Source organism: Lytechinus variegatus, chromosome 4 (genome assembly GCF_018143015.1).
Source record: "Lytechinus variegatus isolate NC3 chromosome 4, Lvar_3.0, whole genome shotgun sequence".
Classification (NCBI taxonomy): domain Eukaryota; kingdom Metazoa; phylum Echinodermata; class Echinoidea; order Temnopleuroida; family Toxopneustidae; genus Lytechinus; species Lytechinus variegatus.
The window spans coordinates 26,360,267-26,383,132 of record NC_054743.1 but is presented as its reverse complement, the minus strand read 5'-3'; the positions used below and the strand labels follow the sequence as shown (position 1 = coordinate 26,383,132).

The following is a 22,866-nucleotide window of genomic DNA, read 5'->3' as shown; positions in this document are numbered from 1 at the left end:
ATTTGTTAAAATCCTGCATACTCATGTTTTAATGTAGTTTTGTGGTTATTTTTATTTAGTTAGGCAAATTTTTGTCAGTATCACCTTCCAGTCAGAATTTGTAAATGCAGTTTGTTTCAAAATATTTTTTGTATTTTTTCTTTTGATTCCATATAATTTCAAGGATTGTAAAGCAAAAACTCAAAGTTATGGACAAAAAGTGACATGGCTGCATACTGCAAATTGAGTAATTATTATGCAAATCAGTCACATCCTGCCAAAACAAATGAGAAATCATGAATTTGCTGCTGCTGTATGATATGATATGAAGATAAGTATGGGCAAGTAAACATGCTGAATGTTAATGAATGTCTAAATTGATGAGGGATTAGGTTGAAATCCCACTGGGATCATTAATCAGTCCATCTACAAACAAGTTGCCTCCAATCTCAGAGGCCTCAGGAGGCTGACCATCCTTAAAATCTATTACTTCCTCAGATGAAATCCTAGCCTACGTGTCAGCTTGCCTTTTCGCCTTCATAATCTCTTCTTCTTCTTGCAGATTCCATGGAGCGATCTCCCGAGAAGAGGCGGATAGGTTGCTTACAAATGGAGGAGAAGGCAGCTACTTGGTCCGGGAGAGTCAGAGAGCTAGAGGAAGCTACACCCTCGGTCTAAGGTAACCCTAAAGCCACTCCTTCTTCCTTCCTAAATTTGTCCTTTCTTAATTGTCATCTTATCATCGTCCGGCTTAAACGGAAGAAGCTAGACAAACAATAGCTCTACAGTTGCTCACCAAAAACATCATCCGTCCCCAGCGGCAAGGTGCCAAGTTCATTATACAAGAATTACCCTGACACAAGCTTCGACCATTATACATTTAGCCTTCCTAATCGGTACTAATGTTGCTCTTCCCTTCGCTACAAGGGGGAGCGACTCCATTCATAAATTGGCCAAGAAATGGTCATCAGGGGACAGCCTCCAATTTGTTCAAGGAGTTGATTTTCAGCAGGAACCGGGGGCTTTATCGTCGCTTCTCATGCCTCGTTTGGCATCTGTCTTTAGTCTTTTAATACAACTTGATGCACAAGGCTCCTGTTGGTCCAGCTCATCATTGAGCAGTTGTAGGTGTTGATGCAGACAGTATTACCCCCTGAGGATTTGTCCTAAGACACGATGTGGACATCTGCTATGTCCCCACTTAATAACCTGTTAAGAAATAACTCTGTACATATGTATTTTACGACAGTCAACTAATTAATAGTATCCTACTTAGCACTAAAAGTGCTTGACCTCTTTGTAAAGTTCAAATTCTAACACATCTGCTTCAGAGCTTCAGACATTTCTGTGATTGATTGCTTGTAATATTTATATACCGTCAGCTCTGTCTAGAATTTTCCAAATCAACTCATTTGTGCACCATCATCACAGTTTATTGGAATCAATCTGGTATAAATCTCATCAAATTCTTGCATGAGAGACTCAAATTGAATTTTTCATCTTACTTTGTAAAATAATTTTGGTTCAGCAGTTCTCCCATTCTTTTTTTATTCTGTGATGCTGATTGGCATAAACAGAAAGTGTCTACTATTCTTCAGTTGAAAAAAAATTTTTGGGGTGGGGGTGGTGGTTGAATGAAAAATGTTCTCACCTGCATGCAAACTGTGCACTTTTCATCCTTGTATCAAGTTCAAAGTAAGTCTAGACAACAACATGCTGATGCATCAGGTGTTTTCCAGACAATCCAAAGCAAAGAGAAAAGATTAGATGTGCTAGGTGTGAAGGACAGTTTCATAATCGACACCCTCTGTTAAGAAGAGACAGGAGAGCAGTGATATCATGAAACAAAATTAAATGATGAAGGTGTGAGGATGATGTTCTGCATCATGTTTTGCCAGCAAACCTGAAGAGGTGCGAAACCTTAGCTGGTAAAACGATGGGTGCTTTTGGGCCTGCTGCAGAATGCCACTAAAAAATCAGTTGCAAGTCCCATTTCTGATATGCTAAAAATTAAGTTGTGCAAGTATCTTTAGTTCTTTTCTCATTTTGCATGGGGGTCGGGCGCTTGTGTCCAGCTTTATGTGGTAATGTAAAATAAAGGTAAGGTATTAATCCTTACCAGTTCCATAAAAGATGTCTTAAAAATCATTGGTTTTCTGCTTGAAACTTGGTATTTAATTGGCATAAATAAACTCAATACATAATTCATGGCCCTGGGAATATTTTTTTTCTACTGGGGGTGCTGATATCAATTTGAAAAGCCCCCCCCCCCCACAAAAAATGGGTTTCACTACAAAATGGAGGTCAGGTTAATCCAGAATAATTGAAAAAGCAAAAAAAAAAAGGGTTTTACTACAATATGAAAGTCATTTTGGTTATATTTTTCAAATTTTCACATCTTCCAGAATACCTGGGGGTGCTGCCTATACTTGCAGCACCCCATGGGCCATGCAACAATTAACATAATGTGCTAAATGACCATGTTGTCAGATATGTAAACATATTCAATTATTCTTTGATTGCTTTTTATTTTCAAATTCTTTACTTATTCATGAATATGAATCTGAATAGAAAGGAACTTTAAAAGGAGCCAGGACAAGTAATATGATGCCCATGCAACGATAACTTCTGATTACTACGCAAAATCGTGATATGAATAAGGGTTAAATGAGGGGCTTTGGGTGAATTTGAGGTGAAAACATGTTTGTCGTACCAAGACGCTGCATAGCCGTTGCAATGCACTGTGGGATACGTGTGCATCCTACTGGTATCACAGAGGAGGGCTTGTTACTTTAATGGTATAATGAATCACATTAGGAGGGAACATGCGAACATGGGATTAACGGTAGCAGCTGAAACAGGAGCTGAGATGAAGAAATCATTGACAGATAAGGATTTGATGAGTAGATAGTTTGGGATGGTTGCTTTCAAACTCATTAACTCTTTCCACACTGAATAATTTTTTGGGGGAAAATAATGATTATTTCCATGTAATTTTCTTTAATTCAAGATTTCCATATTGCACCATAGCTACTTATTGTATAGATGTTATCCAAAAACTATTGCCTTTTATTAGCTTATCTAATTTGAAGGTACATAGGGAGAAAAGTAATTATTACGATTGTTGAATTTAATTGTGCGAATGTGCAAGATTGCAACATCAGCAAGCAAAGGGTTAAAAGAGTTCTTTGGTCGGCCTAGTGGTGGTATAATGGTATATCAAAGAATGTTGGGTTTAGCAAACTGCCTTCATCGGTAAGATTCCACTTGCTATCTAATACCCTTTTCATAAACCTATCCTCCAATTAGCCGCCTAAGAGTAATGCGGATAATTCAATAAAAATTGCGTTCACAAACTCCGAAAATAAGCCGCATTATTTTTACGAGCGCTCGTCCTGAAAAAGGTGGATAATCGTCATGACAACTGGACATGCCCCTTCTGATGCAGTTGCATTGGAAAAGGGTGACCTTGTGACCGCACCATGGCAATTATCCGCATTATTTGGAAATGCGTTCATAAACTCAAAATCTTGTCCCGATGCTGCTATTATGCGGATAATAGCAGCATCAAAATAATGCGGATAACTCTTGTCCTCCTCCAATTTTACGACCAAATTATGCTGCTATTAGCCGCATAATTGGGTTTATGAAAGGGGTATAATTCTATCAGATAATCATTCCATATATAAAGAAAAACAGCTTGCTTGAGTGGAAATGGATAAGAATATTGGACTTGGCCAACTACTTTTCTTATAATGATATAGGATTTGTATAGTGAACATATCCACCTTGCTAGGTTCTCAAGGCGCTCCTATATTACCCCGGCTAAGCTAGTCTACCGATTCCGGTGCACACAGCTTTTTGAGGAATCTTCCTGCCGGTACCCATTTACCTCACCTGGGTTGAGTGCAGCACACTGTGGTAAATTTCTTGCTGAAGGAAAGCACGTCATGGCTTGGAATTGAACCCACGTCCTTCAGATTGAAAGACAAGAGTCTTAACCACTAGACCATGATGCCCCCACTATATATCTGCTGAGATTTATAAAAAGCTTTAACTCTAAAAGTCATTCCAAATATGTCCTCTCCTTTTTTATTTTGAACAAGATTCACTTAAATCACGCTTGATAACTCGGAAGTGTGCTTGTAGCTCATATTGCGTTTGCAAACTCAATAATGTGAATGGAGCTACTTTCATGTTTGACAACTCACTAATGTGAATGGGGCCAATTTGGAGGCAGCTGGCTGCCCTCATTGTTGAAGAGAGTAACAGATCTCTTTTGATTGGAACATGAGATCACCAATCAGGCCTGAAAGATGCCTCTTATCTGCTTTCCTTTCCTAATATTAATAATATATCTTAACTGTTCACCCAATCTCGGATGACCCTATCAGGAGGGAGATTATCGTTAATATTCCTCTCGCCGAAGACGTAACTTGGGCAGCTGTTCCTGAATGCGTTCCCTAAATGATTTTGCAAGTTAAGTGAATATTACATGCTGTTGACCTTAATATTCAATGTTGCAAACTTTGAACGAGTCCAGAGTTGAGAGATAGTACCGTTAAAGGTGTCCTGAGATGATAGCATGAATAGTGGGACATTTTTTTTAATCTCAAATGTAAGATTAAGTTGGTGAATGCTGATTTTTTGCAGAGTAAAACATTAGCGGGTCTAAAATTGGGCATCTTAATTCTTACAATATTTTACTTTTTTCCTGTTACAACATAATCGATAATGCTGACTCCATGCATACTTGATTAATGTTTGTGGAATAATGCAATATAGTTTTTTTTTTAATAAAAAATGAAACAAATTAATATATAATTAAAAAATTGGCAATATTTGAACTTGTGAAAAGTATTTGAAATGAATGTTCCTACTCTGACAGCCAGAAACAGAAACAGTATTCAATTAAAAATTTTGAAACATTTTGGGGATGAAAAATGTAAGTCCCTCTGAAATATTTTTCCTTGCTAACATTTGATAATCAGTCTGAGTGATAAGCATTTAATGCAAATATGCAATAACAACATGCTAAATACATTCTGAGGCAACTTGCTCATAAAATCATGACATTAACCTGCCACACTCATGTCCCAGAGATAATCCTGTCGAAAGATTCACTAATTAACCTGAACTTGATGGTCGCAGAATTCAACACACTGCCAGAAGCAGCTGCATTGATTAATCAGAGTAAATACCCAACCTTCGCTTGATCGCGTCACCCTCAGTAGATAAATTCTTCTTGATTATCTCGTGTGAAAACCTGTAGGCTCAGTTTTAGGGGGAGTGGATTGGTGCATCGACGTAGGGGTAACAGCTAAGTTTGGATCCGGGGTAATAAGCATTATGTGGGGGTGGTGTATCAATGCAGTTGCTAGCCGAGCATGATGGGATTGGGCAGATGTTTCAAAAGGGCCAGGGTCATTTTAAGAAGTTATTCTTTGTTCAACCACCTGATGACATACAGTAGATGGTTCGAGGTATCTAAATTGATAAGCAAAATATGTCATTATTCAAGAGTCAAAACATCATTGCATAATTTATTCATAAACTCATCCTAAACAAAAGTTTAATTTGAATGTTGCAACTTTAAATGCTTAATGATGGGTTACTCAAATATTCCAAATTGAATGATTGTTTAAAGAGCATTCTTTAATTTACATATTCTGGACTTGTTGGATGATTTACTCTGAGCTACATTCAAGATTTCAGAAGCAGTAGACTAATCATGTTTAAAATATTTCATTTAAAATTGATTTTTGATATAATTGTATCATGTACCTACATGCTTTCATAGTACTTCAATATTTCTGAAATTTTAATGAGTTCATCAAATTTATTTTAGTTTCCAAGTTTGAGTTAGAACAGCTGTTGTTACTGTTCATGTTACATTCGGCCTACCAAAACATGGTCTTAAATTGAATTTGAGTTAAAATTGTTAACATGTTCGTGAAGTGAAATGTATAAAAAAATATTTTGCATAGTTGACATAATAAAAATGATGTTCAAAATATTTTCGAAGAATACCTTCAGATTTTCAAATATATTTTTTGATAGCATGAGCAGGTTACATTATTTGTCATTGCCAAGAAATGATTATAAAAAATAGGTTCAAAATATTTTGAAAGGCTATCTCCAGATATGCTTTTTTTTCTTCATTTTATACTTTTGTATGAGCTGGCAGGATCAAAAAGATTTTTTTCAAAATGTTGTTTTCGTTCAATCACAAGTTCACTTCAAGCACGTAAAAATTATTTGATTTATTAAATAGTGTGCAAGTTTTATTAGATTTCCTTTTACTATTTTGGTAAACAAGTTGAAGTTTTATTCATGTGTATGCTTATGAATGGAAATACTGTCCAAAAATGCAGAATGTGTTAACTTTCAGGATGTAAACAGGAAATAAGATTTTTAAAATTGTTTTCCTCTCTAAAATGAACAGAATATGGAGGTTACTTATATCAAAAGAGGAAAAAAGGTGAGGGGAGAGGGGTAATGCATGTACATGCAGATTTTGAATGGCTTCTTAGAATGTATATCGGCCTACATCCTACATTGTTAAACTACTTTAGACTCATTCAGTCAGTTATTTCTCACAAGCCAAAATTTCCATTATCAAATTGCATTTTTTGTTGCAGATAAATAATATTTCAGAATTACTTCAAAAAAGGAAAAGAAACAATGTTCGCAATATTTACTATGTTAGATTTGCAAAAAATAATAATTTAAAACCTTTTTTTTATCTTTCCACATCTTCTTTTGAATTGGTTGAATTGTAATGTTGATCAAGTTTTCTATAACCATCTCATGAACACATCGAACAATGACTTCACCTTTAACTTGTTACATTTTGTCTAATTATCCAAAATGACATGTAGGCCAATGTCAGTGTAACCAAATATTATTTGTCTGTATCTTTTCCTGGCACTTTTCTCATGAATTCAATTTCCCCCGGAGAAGTTACTATCCTTAATGTAGTCAATGTCTTTGGACTATTGCCAGTGTGAATCTCAGTCTGGGGAATCCACATGATATTTTGTTTCCTTATTTGTAGACAAAACTAATTTGATTGATTAATCTTTATGTCTATCATTTCAAGTTGTTTACAAATGTGTGATAGTTTAATGTCGAGAAACTTTTGTTTTTTATCCAGCAAATCATGGTATCAAAAGACATGCATGAAGTTTATATTTATAAAAAGATTATATCTTTTATATCATGTCAAGTTTATATTTATACCATTCTTTTACTTAATCTCAAGTACAGAACAGTAATCTGGGCAACCTTGCATGCATATGATTCTGAGTATAACAGATCGATTGCTTTCTATTCTTACTGCCACTTTAACAAAACAAAAGTTGTGAGCATAAGAGTTCTCATGGATTGATCATCCAAATACTCTGAAATGGAATATTTTGCTTCTTCAATTCCCTTCTTAAGAACTGAATTTTTTAATCGTGCATCATGTTGTCTTTGGGTACTGGTAGAAACAGTTCATTTTTTGTTGAAACACAGCTACGGTACTTTTAAGAATAATTTTCGCGAAAAGTCATTACTCATCTGTCGCACTCATGAAAACAAAGGAAGTGCATTAAGCCTAGCTTAACCATGTACTCTCGGGTCTATTTCTCTGAACATCCTTCCATTACTGGTCATGGTCATAGTACCCTTGTACAGTAATATCCCTTTGCCTCCAATGTTCTATTATTCTGAATACCAGTTTATTTGTGGTTTGTTAATTTTGTGAAATGGTTGAGACAATATGATAAAAAAATAATGTTGGGGGATGGGGGGGGGACATGCTTAGTTTAGTCTTTCTGTCTGTGTACTTAAAAAATCCAATATTGGCTTGATTTTTTTTTATAAAATTGTGCCTTACCTTATCTTACCAGAGGGTCATGTGTTCGAATTCTAACCATGGCGTGTTTTCCTTCAGCAAGAAATTTATCCGCAATGTGCTGCACTCGACCCAGGTGAGGTGAATGGGTACCCGGCAGGATTAATTCCTTGCATGCACTGAGCGCCGGTGATGGCAGCTCGAGCTAAAGCCGGGGTAATAATAGCAGCGCTTTGTATCCTCAGGCAAAAGGCGCTTTATAAATACCGGTATTATTATTATTATTATTATTATCTTTTGGATCTTCTCCTCTCACACTCCCATCATTTTCATTTCTTCTTTTTCAAAAATACATATTTTATTTTGTTTTTGTACTGCCACCTCTTGAATTTGGCTGAATCAAAGAAATCAGGCCTTGACCTGACTTAGAACGTTGGATAGTTATCAACAATTTGTTTTGTTTTTACTGCCATTCGATAAATTTAAACTAATAAAATATGCATCTGCTAATTTCAAATTAGGAAATGAGATTAATCTTTAAGTTCATGTTATTTAAAATTTACCTGAACATCTGACAATAAAAACTTTTTCTCTGCACTAGTGAAAAAAGTAGATCATCTGTTGAGAGCCAGATAGGCATTACAGAATATGAGTGAATATCTTTCTTGCTTCGAAAAGGGGACTCGTTGAAAAATGCAGATTCATTTCTGGTCATTTTATCGTAAAAGCAATCAATGAAGAGAAGTCCAAATGTGAATGAAATATTTGGCAGTGACTTTTCAAAGCTTTATCAGACAGTGTAGATTATCGGAAGAAAAAATCACACAATGAATTTGCAAATCAATCGTGACTTAATAGATTTCAGGTGAGACAAAGATATGGTTGCTGCGAATTCATTGTTCAAAATTGCTCTTTTCCTTGCACCTTTTAAGTGCAGCAAGGAAAAGAATTTTATTGAGGTGTGACGATATGACATTTCCTGGGCACGGTTCTGCATGGTTTGAACACCTTCCGAGGCCTAATTGGACACTCGTTGCATTCAATATCCAGGTGTTCTGTGACAACCTCCCCCTCCCCCAACAAAAAAGGAGAGAAGTTTGATGTTTATATTTTTCTTGTTTCCACCCTCTTGACTCAGTTGACTGTAAACATTTATGATATGAAGCAAACATTTGATCATTGATGAAATTCACGACACATAGGTTTGGCAATTCTAAGCAAGGAGTTATTTGTCGAGTCTCAAGTTCAACTATGGATTAAAGAGTCTATTAAAATCTTCCTGTTTGGTAACCAATTACTATAGCTTACCCATTCTACAAGAGCAATTTAATTGATTAAATTTTAACTAAATATAACCTTCATTACTTCAAATATTTTTATTCAACGTTACTACTATGTGTCTTAATTAGTAGAGTTTTTTTATGTAGGCAGGTTTCAGGTTGGTGCTTTTTCTTTCTTTTTTTTTGTAATTACAATAAGGGTGTGAAAGGCCAACAGATTTTAGAATGAAACTGTTTTATCGGCCATAAGGAATGTGCAATGCAATTCACTATTTTCAACATAAAGATGTTATCCGTCATCTCGGTTATGAAGGTTATTCCTTTTTTATTCTCTCTTTATGTATATTTTCTTTCAGTTGTATTATTTAACATCTGCCCTGGATTTTCTCACTGTGGGTAGTTGGGTATTGCAGTGTTTCCTTGAAGATTCCTAGCTTTATTAGGTGGTTTATCTTGCAGAGAGATGGATCCCATTTTGCTTGTGACAATCAATTTCTGGAATGCTCGAATCATGACATTGCAAAATTCAGTGACTAATATCTATACTAAAATACATCAAAACCAAGTCGGCATCGCTGATTGAGAGAAAGGGTTAAAAATATCTTGATATTCTTGATTAAAATAGCTTAATTGTCAGAAGGATTTAGGTTTGGTGCTAAAGAGGAAAGAGGGCCTACTGATTAGGGAAAGGAAGCGATGACTGAAAGGGGTTAGGAAACGAAGCGGAATATGTTTAATTTCTGAGCCCTTCCTATGCCATAATGTAGAAATCCTGTAGGTTTTAGTCTTTGGGGGAATATTTGCTGGTGTTTTTGTGGAGGAAAGTGGAGAGGGGAAGAAGCTGGCTGGATGATACAAAAATACAAAGGATTTCAGAGATGATACATGAAGCTTGGTAAGAGATCATAAGCTGTGTTGGTTGAAACTTCCTTAACCCTCTCCTTGTCAGGTTGCACTGTCAAGGAAGAAGTACTGAAAGACCTTACATTTGATTTCAAAACTCTTGAAATTGGAGTTTTTAGTTTTCTGAAAGCCCTTAACCCTTTTGCTGTCAAAGTTTTCATAGTCGAAGCTCATTTGCTGACCACTATGTGAACTTCAGTTTAATAGCCAAAGTTGAAATCATGATGACTTCTTGTACTGGGTCTGTTGTAAACCCTTTAGTCCTCAATGTCAAGACACTTGGCAACTGAGTTAGGTGAGGACTTCTTAAACTTTTGGTAAAATGAATAAGTTGAAAAGCACCTTGGCACCGGGTTTGCTGGAATCTTTTTCCCTTCCGGTCAAGGCTCGTGAAAAAAAACAAGTTAGGAGAACACTTGCTAATTTCTTGAAGTCACTTGGTGATTTCTGGTATTCACTGGGTTTGTTGAAAGAACTTAACCCCCCTCCCTATAAACACAGAGTGGATGGGTAATACCAGTCAAGGCTGTAGTCAATGGGTTAGTTTAGCTGAGAGCATCAGCACTTAGAATTGTAACGGTGGTTTGTTGAAAGACCTTAACCCCTCTCCTGATGCAAGACCTCTATTAACTGAGTGGGTGGGTATACCAGTTGGGGTCTCCGGTAGTCAATGGGGTACGAAGGAACTCTCAGGGAAGCTGAGGAAATCACATAGCTTGGTAGAAGACATCTTGGATGATGTGGCTTTGAGGGTGATGAGAGAGGAACTCGTGGGATAAAGTGGGGTTAGAGTAGCTGCATGAGAGGGATTGGGTGATAAAAGGGAAGTAGGGTGCATTAGTGTTAGGTATGTATGTCAATCATCAGAATGTTTTGGGCTTTGAGTAGTGGGGGCAGATAATGGTGTAAAGACAGATAAGACTCTAGTACGACGAGTTTAAATGCGTATAGGTAACCCGACATTCAGAAGCATGCAGTGGTAAAAAAAGAATATGTTCTCCAATGTGAAGATACATCAGAGTTGTTAGTATGGGATGTATTATGATCGATTCAACTTTCGGAAGAAAAACATTCTTCTGCAGAAATGTTCTTCCCTTTTTACAGAGATTTTCCATTTTTTCTCTCTTCACATGGATCAATTAATACCCCCTAATATGGAATTAAGTTTTTGTCATTAGTAATCAATCATGCCCTTCTGGAGCTTACACTTTAATGTTGTATTTATTTTTTTTTTCTTTCTTAGATTACTTGGTGCAACGAAAAACTTCAGGCTATACTTCGATGGCCAACATTATGTCGCAGACAAACGCTTCGACACCGTGCACGACTTGGTGGCCGATGGCCTCATCACCATGTACGTGGAGACGAAAGCGGCCGACTACATCGGGCGCATTGAGTTTGAGGAACCCATCTATGATAAATACTCCAAACAAGCTACGTTTATGAGGCCGCAGGTGGGGAGTAATGGCAGTACACCGCTCAGCATGCCTCCTGATTCGCCACCAGGCCCTCCCATTGGACACCAAATGGTGAGTAGGCTTTTGAAGTGTAGAGCTGTACCCCCTTTGGAAGATTTTTGATAACACACATTTATTTTTCAATTCTAGTATTGTCAAGATTAAAGCATTCATTTATCAAGTATGATATTTGAATGGCAAGTTTGAATTGTGATGTGATATGAGTTTGATGGCTAAGATTTAAGTGTGCACCAATAAAAGAAAATTAAGTCCTGTGAAATTTGTCCGGTCTAATGTAATGTCAGCTGTGGCAATTTGATATCATAGGTTATTTCATAGTTCTGTGCCGTCTTTTCAAATACTGTTTAGCAGATGTGGAGTTCACACATAATTTGAAGAGAAAAAAACCTTAAAGTTTCAAGGTTTACAGGTATTAACTTTCTATATTTCTTTTGACAGGTTGATGGTAGGAATCTAAAACCAACTCAAGGTCCCATTACTGTAGAAAAGGATCATGTCTTCAAGGTAAGAACCACGAGTAGATTCCCTATTGGTCTACACCCACTGTGTCTATTTTCCGTTTGGTCTCGGTATAAGTGGTGGGTATGTGCCACGGAGGGGACCCCCATTTTTACACTCCAATTACCTTTCCAAGGCATAGTATTTTTATCTATTGAGAAAAAGAACAAAGAAAAACAGAAGAAAGAAATCTGTTCCAAACCTTCGCACATTTGTAGTTCCAAAGCCCGTTCCGAGAACCCTCCTTTTTACATTAAGCCCGCTCCAAAGCCCCCGTTTTTTGTCTTGCCCATAGCACATACCTACCACTTTTTTGGTTGAGTACCCCCCCCCCGGGGGTTGACAAGAACATGGACCTATGTTTAGAATAGGGAGTTCTAGAGGTATATTGTCACTTGGTCTACACCCACTCTGTCTATTTCCCGTTTGGTCTCTTCTTGCATGGTTTAATCCTAGTTATAATAGGGAGTTTTAGAGGTAACTTGCCACTTTGCCTACACCTGCTTTGTCTGATCAGTAAGATGAGATCAACTTAGATGCTTGCTTGAAGCTTGTAGGACATATAAACAGTGTAAATACCTACAAAATGGATTCTAATCATTGTAGTTCATTCATTGATGGGATACTCTAACCCCATCAATACATCCACTTGAAGCAAACATGACTGATATTCTGTGAGCAACTGTATGAGGATGTTTTACAAAGAGTCAACTATGTCAAAAAGTCAAGTGCAAAAAGGCACATGATATTTATGTTTAACACCTAATCTCATTGATTCATATTTTGGTAAAGTGCACACCATGAGCGTAATCTGACTGATGCGATGATGCTTATATACCACACACAATGGGAAATATTTGTAATGTTTTGACAGACCTAAATCTTTGTGAAACACCATCCCTCCCAGGTCTGTTCGAATTGATCAATACTTCTAGGTAGAAAGTCAATTTATTATTGAATATTTTCTGTTTTGATACAGTATGTTTCTTCCTTTTTACTAACCTCTAGGTGCACACATTTGTAGGTCTTAATTGGTGTATGTTCTGTGGTAACTTCCTATGGGGTCTGAAGAGTCAAGGAGTTAAATGTACAGGTAAGTCTGATAGTAAACCGGTTGACAGATGAGATCTCCATTTTCACTAGGTTTACTTAAAGGGGAAGTTCACCCTGAAGAAAACTTTGTTGCAAAAATAGCAGAAAAAATGGTAAAAAATATTAGTGAAGGTTTGAGGAAAATCCGTTAAAGAGTAAGAAAGTTTTGCATTTGTGACGTCATAAACGAGCAGCTGCCCCATGTGTTATGTTTAATAATATGCATTAATTTCAAATTTTGCATGGTTTCTGATGACTTAATTTTCTTTTCTATTCATGGTCGGGTGTGAAATGATTTGTCTGTTGATATACAAAAGGTGCAGCGAAAACCATTATCAATTTTCTGAGAAAATGACATTTCATTGATTTTTTACCATTTGCTATGTAGGAATGCTGCTCGCATATGACGTCACAAATCAAATAATTGAAATTCTAATAACTTTTTAATTATTTGATGAATTTTTCTCGAACCTTCGGCAATATTTTTTATTATTTTTTCTGCTATTTTTACAATAAAGTTTTTGTCAGGGTGAACTTCCCCTTTAAAGATAGTGAGGTTGCAGCAGCCAATGGTTTAAAATGTATGGGTAACTTGGGCCCTGATGCACACACCTATCGTCATTGATCATTGTGTAACATTTCAACTATTCAAAATGTAGGTTTCTTTGCAAGTTACAAAGAGTTTTTGTCGATCCTTTTATGCGGTGGGTGCATTATTTTATCTGCTTAATGCAAGCCAAAGGCAAATTATCGATAAAATGTCCTTGTCATATGATAACTGAAGAACATTTAGCAGGATCGTATGCATGTACACCTATTCATACGTTGGTCATTATCCTAACATGTTTAGATATTAGGTTTTTATTCTTGGTCGTGCTATTGTGGAGGCATAGATTTTGACTTAGCAGACAGGAATCCATATAATCTAATCATGCCTTTTGTTTTCCTTTTTCAGATTGTGGTCTAAGTACACACAAGCAATGTTCAAAGAGAGTACCGAGAGATTGTACGCCAGACCTTAGACTGATCAAGAGAGTTTACAGTGTTGATCTAACAACCTTAGCCAGAGCACATGGTGTTAATACATCAATTGTAGTAGAGCGATGTGTCGAGGAGATCGAGAGCAGAGGTGAGCATATAGTTAGAATTGCATCCTCTGTACAATGGTTGTTTATTGTTTGCAGTTTTCAGAGTTCATTTTGTTCTAAAATTGTCAAAGATACCACATTTAGATGATGTAAGAAGAATAACATATTTTCCAAAATTTTCAGGAAAAAAATGAGATGGATGGATGGATAGAGAGAAGAGGAAGAAAAGAGATATAGATAAATGAATATTCAGATTGATATGGGATATATAGATAAATAGATATAATTATAGATCAATAGATAGTCAGCTTGAGAGATAGGTAGATAGACAGGTGGAGAGACTGACGAATGCATAGATAGATAGATCAATAGCAGAATCATTACATAAATAGATATTTATCAATATATCTATAATAGATAAAAATTTGTTAGATAGTTGGTGGGATAGATTGATCATAATTTGTTTCTTTTCTTTGCTGATCAGGTCTCGAGGTGGAAGGTCTATATAGGATACCCGGCATGCAAGATGACGTTGAACTTATCAGACAAAGATTTGATAAAGGTAATAACCACTACCTTCTTTTCAACCAATTTATTCAGAAAAACAAATAGGACAACAAAGAAAAACCTGATTATGAATTTATGACTTAATGATAACTTTCTTTTGCCTTGAGAGAATCCTCTACAGGAATTCTGTTTTCATACAATATGAGGTTGTTACCATTGCTATATTTATAAAATAAAGGATTTCCTGAGCTGGCCTCAATTTTTTTTCTTCAATTTTGAGTGCATGGATTTATCATACCATTGCTGCCAAACAGTCTTGCTTGGTAAGTGATATCACCACAATGGCAAGTTATATTCAATGTGACCCTAGGGTGGGTTGAATATAACAAGTTGTACCACACCTCCAGTAGTTTGATTTCTCCTGTTAATCTGGGTACAAGCATTAACCAATTTTACCTCAGATGTGTATGATTTTTAGGCATTTGAATATAAACTAGACAATTAGACATTAGGACATGCAAACCTCAATGAGTTAAATTAATCCATTGCCTACTGAAACTGGGGGATCCCTGTACATAGCCTATGAAAAATTGCAGAAATGAGTAGTCAACAGGTTAAAAGGATTCTGCTTTATTTTTTTTTCTTAGATGGTATGGTGGCACGCATCGGATCCAAAGAGTTTCCTGATATCAACGCTATCTCAGGGGCCATGAAGCTTTACCTCAGGGAGTTACCTATTCCATTGGTGCCGTTCAAGATGTACCATGCATTCATGGAAGCAACCAGTAAGTAATTCATAGGAACACACACTTGATGTATACACTAGGGAGTGGATAATGTGCTTTACCTCAGGGAGTAGGTCATATACTTTTCTTTTCTTTTTCAAGTTCAAGTTTATTTGAACCAATCAAAACAAGAGACACATTACACAGGTTAACCCCCCCCCCCAAAAAAAAAAAAGAATACATGATAGGTTTGGGACCCCATAGAAGCAGAGCTTGTGAGAGGGGCCGTTATACAGAACATTACAGCAAGAATGAGATGAAAATTATATACAATGATAATCTAGAGAGTAAATAAGAAAAATACTTACAAAAATACACACAAACACACACATACATAACACACATATGGTTTATCAAGATTCAATTTGAGATATTTTGTAATCTTTCAAATAAATATTTTCGACATGAATTTTTCAATATGGGCAGTGTTGTACTGGATCTAAAGCTTTGTGGTAACTTATTCCATTCTTTGATACAAACTATCACAAAAGAATTCAAAGCAGTATTTGTTTTATGGATTTTATTCATGATGTACTGTGTATTCATAAAAACAATCAGTAACCTTTTTTGATATTCATATGAGCACAACTAGGAAAAAAACTCCATTAGGAATGGATAATGAGCTCTACTTTAAGGAATTACTCTTTCCATTGGTGCCAATTTCATTTATAATATTCAAGATAGAAAAATATGGAGTTTGATCCATTTCAAAACAAAACAAAACAATTAAAGGATAAACTAGAAATTTGGGGTGACATTTAAAGGAGAATGAAACCATTGGAACAAGATAGCTTGTGTGAAAACAGAAAAATCAAAGAAACAGGTCAACAAAAGTTTGAGAAAAATCGGACAAATAATGAGAAAGTTATGAGCATTTGAATATTGCGATCACTAATGCTATGGAGATAGCAAATTGGCAATGCGACAAAGATGTGTGATGTCACTTGTGAACAACTCTCCCCATTACTTTAGTATATGCTTCTTTTATCACATCTATCCATAGATCATGTGTTCTTTCTACATGAGGGCATGTATTACATATTTTTTAGAATACATCTTGGATAAAGAGTTTGTATCATCATAAGAAAAAGTAAAAGAGACATTTTGAGGGTATTTTATAGTCCACCAAAGGGAAAGTTGTTCATCAGTGACATCACACATCCTTGTCGCATTGCCAATGGGAGGATCTCCATAGCATTAGTGATTGCAATATTCAAATGCTCATAACTTTCTCATTATTTGTCCGATTTTTCTCAAACTTTCTTTATTCTTATTCTTTGATTTTTCTGTTTCTACACAAGCCTCTTTGTTCCAAAGGTTTCATTCCCCTTTAATTGGTATGAATACCAGAAGACTTTGGACATCTTTAAACTATGGTTTTTTTCTTATGATGACCCATGTCATAATAAATCTGCAAGCGCTTGGATATTTACAATGTAGGCCTATGTCTTATGTGCCTCATAAAGATTTGATTTTGTGTAATACATGTACATTTTTTTTTACACTTCTCTCTTCACAGAAAAACAAAATGTCCATGATAAAGTTGATTCATTCTGTAATGCCTTAGATGAGCTCTACCAAACATTCCCTGCTCACTACCACACACTAAAGCTTCTTATGGCTCACTTAGTCAGGTAACTATTTCAATTTTCTTCTTCTTTCCTTCCCATCTCCGTAATTTTCTCTAAGTATTATACCAAGAGAGCATTTCATGAAGACGTTTGTATGTGATTATCACTGACTAATCTTCTCGTAGCCAATCAGATACAAGGACTTGCAGTTGCTTAAAATGACATCTGGTACCAGTTTCATAAAGAGTAACAACTGTTGTAACTTTGCCATTATGTCAACTACCATGGTAATCTTGATTCTGATTGGCTGCTAAGCCCTGTTGCCATGGTAGTTGCCATAATGGCAAAGCTACAAAAGTTGTAGCTCTTTATGAAATGGGCCCCTGTTGGGTGAAAATCACTGACAAATCTCTTTATGACCCCCTTCCACTTAATCTAGAAGATGAGATATGATGGAATGTTGCATTTGATGTCTAGTCTGCAAAAGCACTGTGAATTCCCAGTGCATGAATATGTTGCAAGGAAACATCTCACTTAAAATTGTCCTTGGTATTTCTTCACATATTTTTTTTATATTCCTGAAAAGAATCTGAAAATAACAATTAGAATGTAAAATATTATGTTTGGATCCATTATTCTTTCATTTTTTTCTCAGAGTGACCCAGTTACACGAAGTGAACAAGATGAATATAGAGAACCTTGGTATCGTCTTTGGACCCACCCTTATGAGACCGCCCTCTAACCAACCTGTCATCGATGACCTCTACATGCTTCACTTCCAGAAGAAGAGTGTAGAGATCATGATTGAGGAGTTTGACACCCTATTCCAAAAGTAGATGTCCATCTTGATTTGATGCCGAGAAGTGCATCAAGATTATGGTTTAGGAGTGTTACACCCTCTTCCAGAAGTAGATATCAACATTGATGCTGAAGGGTGCAGATGTTCCTTTTCATCGGACAATCACAAAGTTCCTTGTCATTAGAGAATTACAGCTCAAGTTAAAAATCTATTCGATGTCATGACTGACAACAATGAATCTGATGACAATTTAGTGCAAATATATGAAAAGAGTGATCGTAATTTGTTATATCCTTACTGGGATTCTACTTTCTCGTCTAGAAAACAATTCTAGGCCTGTTTTCTGAACTCTGGTTAACTTCAAGTCTTGTTATCTTCAAAGATTGCTAGTCAAATGTGACAAACCTATAACATCAAAATTGTTTGATCAATCGATCTGTCTCAGTTTGCAATCTGGGGGTCCATTGCAGAAAGAGTTGCGTTTAAACGCAAACCAAAAAATCAATGGCAAGTCCCAAATGCGCACTGTTGATTGGTTGAAAATCAAGTTACGATTGATTGCCACTCTTTCTGCAACTGGCCCCAGATTTAAATATTGAAAACTTCCAAATGGTTCAAAGATTTTGGCAGGTCCCATTGTCTGGCAGTTGCAGTGCACTTCCAAATTCAATGCAAGGGATGGGGGGGGGGGGGGTAAATACCTCCCCTCTCCCTATTTTTTGTTAAAGCAGAGTTCAAAATACAGTCCTAAGCCTTCAGATGTTGATATAAATAACAGAAGATTAACTCTAAAAGCAAAGTGGTCTCGGCTGGTGATGCAAGGGGACTTCTCCCAAACCATCCTATATGTTTTAGGATATTGAAATACTTCTTGGAGAGATGCCATATCACACATGATGGTGCATCCATTATGAAGGGTGATACAAATCTTTTAGAGAAATAAAATTGTATGCTGCTTTTAACCCTCTACTTAGTTTCTTTAGGTCACAAATGTTAGTCACAAATTTTAGGTCACACTAGATGCACTGAAATGCACGCCCAAGTGCTAGTACATGTATAGCTATCATGTCTTCTAAGCTGATTAGATATTGCAGCTCTTACAGAACAAGTTTTCATGAAAAAGGGGAAGATTATTATACTGATAGATTTGGGATAATTGTTTACCTTTTGAATAATTTAAACTTAATAATGTGTCGTCATGAATGCCACGTACTTGCTTGTGGCTAGTATATAGCCTGTAATCCTCCTATTATTAGTCAATGGATAAACTTTAGGAATTGGCATGGTATGATGGAAAGTAGCAACATTTGATGAGAGTATTTAGACATTGTTGAACAAAACCCTCCATTTATGCTAATAAATATTCCTGGTATGCATCAATTTTTTTTTAGATTATAGGCATTATGAAAAAACTGCCAATCCACTCATATTTACAGTCCTTTCGATCACACAGGAATGTCCATATCTTTATAAGCCAAGACATTTATTTTTTTTTCAAGGAAACCATCATGACCTCTTCTGGCAGACATAGTCTCTGTGTGTCACTTGCCACTGCACTGTAAAAATCAACCATTGTTGATTATACATTAGGAAGAGATATGGTTATGCATCTCATCTGATCAGAAACAAATTTGTCTACTTTTGACAAAGTTAATTGATCCCTTTAATATTTCATCTCATGTAAGATCAACTCCAATGAACAGTTGAAGCCTGCAGAGGGTGTTGATACTTGTGAATGGTTTTGAGGTTTAATCTTTAAAGTCTATCCTATGCAAACGCTGCAGCCTCATAACTCAGAAACTTGTGCTTCCTTCATCGATGCATATTCATCTTTGAAAAAAAATATTTTAAAGAAAAAGTTCTTTTGGTATGAGCCATAGATATGATTATGTACCATGTGGTATTCTAAAGAAATATAATCAATTTTCATTTCATCGGACAATTTCTACTTCTTTGATTGACTTTGACTTCTGTGATATATTTTGAATGAATATTATCAGATTCCTCATAGTTTATAGTGAGATGATGAAGGCATTTTAGTAAATTCAGACATTATTTATTTTGAAAAGATGTTTGTTGCACAAATTTTAGTGATTTCCATTTAGGTGATCTCATTTTTTTTCAACTAAATTTATAGCTCTTGAGCTTCTAGATTCTCATTCCAAATGTAGTTTTTACCTTTCCAGCAATTTTTACCAAGTGTGTTTCTTTTTTTTTTTTACTGTTCCCTAGGTGCTTATTTGGACAATTCATCTTTGTACCTCTTTTTATTTATACATTTTTGACAAATCTCTGCTCCGATGTTATTGCATCTATTTTGGTGTTTCTTAGCAATCTTCATTTACCTGCATGTAAATGTGATGCCTACGGGAAATCGTGCAAAAGACATCGATTTTTAATCCAGATTAAAAATAATCTCGGTTCAGAATCAATGCAATCATAGATTTATGTCTTCACCGTAGTCAGGAATAGCATGCATACAATCTTTAAACTTGTCTGTCTGGTGTGATGTCATGTGTCAATGTTTCCTAAGTCTTTATCTACATAAGTATCAAATAAGATTAATCATCTGTCCATTTTGAACCAGGAACAGTTTGTGTCTTTTGGTTGAAGGTGCGTTGTTCACACCTTGCTGTTAATGGTGTAATAACTCAGTGTTTAAACATTTTTAGTTTAAACACCTTTCTATGACAGAGTGTTAGGTATTGGTGTTTAAGATGCGATCGCGTGAACACCAAAGTTGGTTATCAGTGTACAGTGTTGAAGGTGTCAACCAAAGATTCATGTTGTGTAACACTGGTGTTTAACGCTCTGTCTTCTCATCACCACAATATACCTTCTCATGCCTACCTGTACCTGTCTACAAAAGTTTAAGATGCTTAGCCTTGAGCATTTTATGAATTTTGGTGGATAAACAGAGAGTTCAGGAGGCCGTTGCAGAAAGAATTGCAATCAAACTTTACTTGTTTTTCCATCAATCAAAGAGCATGTTTAGGAATTTTGCTTGGTTTTTTAGTTGTGATATAACATAATTATTTCTGCAGAAGGACTTGTGAACTACTCACTTTTGCCCCTAAATCCATGCAATGCATTAGATTGTATTTCAAAATTCTATTTGGGATGCACCCATTTATGCTTTATGATCACACAATACCTTTCCTTTATTTCTTCTTTCGATGGACACTAAAGAAAATCTTCCAAAAGTTGAAGATGTGTTGAATATCCATTCTGTATAAAAGAAATGGAGCCAAATGTTGATAGAATCTTGATGATATATAAATGTGTATGTATAATTGTTATTTTTGGTATATAATATATAAATATAAAAATGAAATATATATATATTTAGAAAAAGACTGCACATCATGTTGCAGTATATTATAATGAAAAGAGCAAGGTAATTTTTTTACATTGGTGTTCTTCAATGCAATGCTACAAAGATTTGTCTTCGAAGAGAAGAACGCGTTCGTATGCTGTTATGTAATATACTGATCTGTCTGCATATGCATTATTTTTTCTCAGCTCTCTGAGAATATGGCCAGAACGAATTTATCAACCTATGTATGTATTATAATGTTTTAGACTAATGTCATGTTAACACGTTGGTTTTTCCTTTCTGTTTTTCACTTTATTGTCTTGCCACTGTATTTATAGCAAGTTTCCATGTCAGCTAGTATGTTTTGGAGATTTCTTTGTTTTGTTGAAAGAACAAGAGTTCATAAAATCTACATGTGAGTAACTTGGGAATTGTTGTTCGCTTTGACCACTATATACATGTTTTAGATCTCGATGTAGAATGGTGATAGTTTCACAAACTGATCAATCATTTTTCTCTGGTTTCTGGTAAAGTTGACAAATATTTCCGTTTAGCTATTTTGGAAATGACAGGGTAGATTTCACATGTGAAATTTCTCCCAGTATCATCCATGAAAAAAAAACCCTCTGAAGTAAGAAATGGACTGAAGACCATTGATTAAAAAAAAAGATAATTAGACTTATCCTATTAACTACTTAATTTTCATGTCTTTCCTATTATGTGATTATATGTTAAGTGTTAATGTGTTATTGCCTTCCTCCTACAACAATTACTTGTATTTTTGGCTGTGTTTGATTAGGATTTGTTATTATGAATTGAAGCATGTAAGATTTTACCTCATTTTTCTTTTTCATTTTTAGATTTCAGAACAAGTTGTGTTCATTGTGTACATACATATATGTACCAGATAAGTGCTATTTCTTAACATTTTCCAAGACAGTGCAAAAATATATATGTAACATTTTAGGCATGGGTACCACCTAATTGTTCCTGTGTATACATATAGATTTCAGGTAATTTTAAGATGTGTTCATGTTTAGCTCACGCTAATATGGCATCAACAGTAAATCTTAACCATTATTACACAGGTGTTTGTTTTTGTGTTTGTCCTAACACCTTGCATCCAAAATCTTGTTTTCTCTAATCATTCACATTTAATCCTGAAATTTCTTCCAAAGAAATGATAAAAAGTGCTCTTTTTCCTATTACAATCAACGAATTATTCTTTAAATAAACAATCTTAAGATGTATTATCTTTTTTTCTGTATATGATTGGTGTAAATTTACAAAAGCATTGGACTGAGTTATTCTGTCTCTATCTCTCTAAACAGAATGACTATGCACACCGTCCATACAGAATATGCACATCTGTAGATCTAATGTTAACTGTCAGTGGCATTTTTGGTTTTCACACATTTTTTATATGGCTTTCTTATGACTGCAATGCACGCATGGCATACACAAGACGATGTGTGTATGTTTGTACATTTAGAGTGATATTAGGGAAAATCAAGAGTAGGCTTTGACAAAAAAAAAAATGATTAATATTCTCATGTCAAATGGCATGAAATAAATGTGATGTAAAAAATGTATTTGATTTACCTGTGTTTCTTTCTTTTATGTTCTAAGTGGGATGGTATGTAAGATGAGCATGAGTGTAATCCCTTCATCACAGTGAACTCGTTCTCACATCATTAGAAAGTTCTCGGAAATTGTGGAATGGTTCATTG

General features: G+C 35.5%; 1 protein-coding gene across 1 annotated transcript in view; it reads left to right on the top strand.

The window, feature by feature from the left end:
• Positions 1-22,464, top strand: part of LOC121413707 (beta-chimaerin-like) — a 33,063-nt gene extending 10,599 nt beyond the window's left edge. The window contains exons 3-11 of the mRNA XM_041606636.1: positions 542-658; positions 11,246-11,531; positions 11,919-11,984; positions 12,987-13,071; positions 14,026-14,199; positions 14,643-14,720; positions 15,313-15,450; positions 16,970-17,084; positions 17,677-22,464. Of these exons, the coding sequence (XP_041462570.1) occupies positions 542-658; positions 11,246-11,531; positions 11,919-11,984; positions 12,987-13,071; positions 14,026-14,199; positions 14,643-14,720; positions 15,313-15,450; positions 16,970-17,084; positions 17,677-17,857 (1,240 nt within the window). The 3' untranslated portion in view covers positions 17,858-22,464. The remainder of the gene's footprint in view (positions 1-541; positions 659-11,245; positions 11,532-11,918; positions 11,985-12,986; positions 13,072-14,025; positions 14,200-14,642; positions 14,721-15,312; positions 15,451-16,969; positions 17,085-17,676) is intronic.
• Positions 22,465-22,866: the final 402 nt, after the last annotated feature.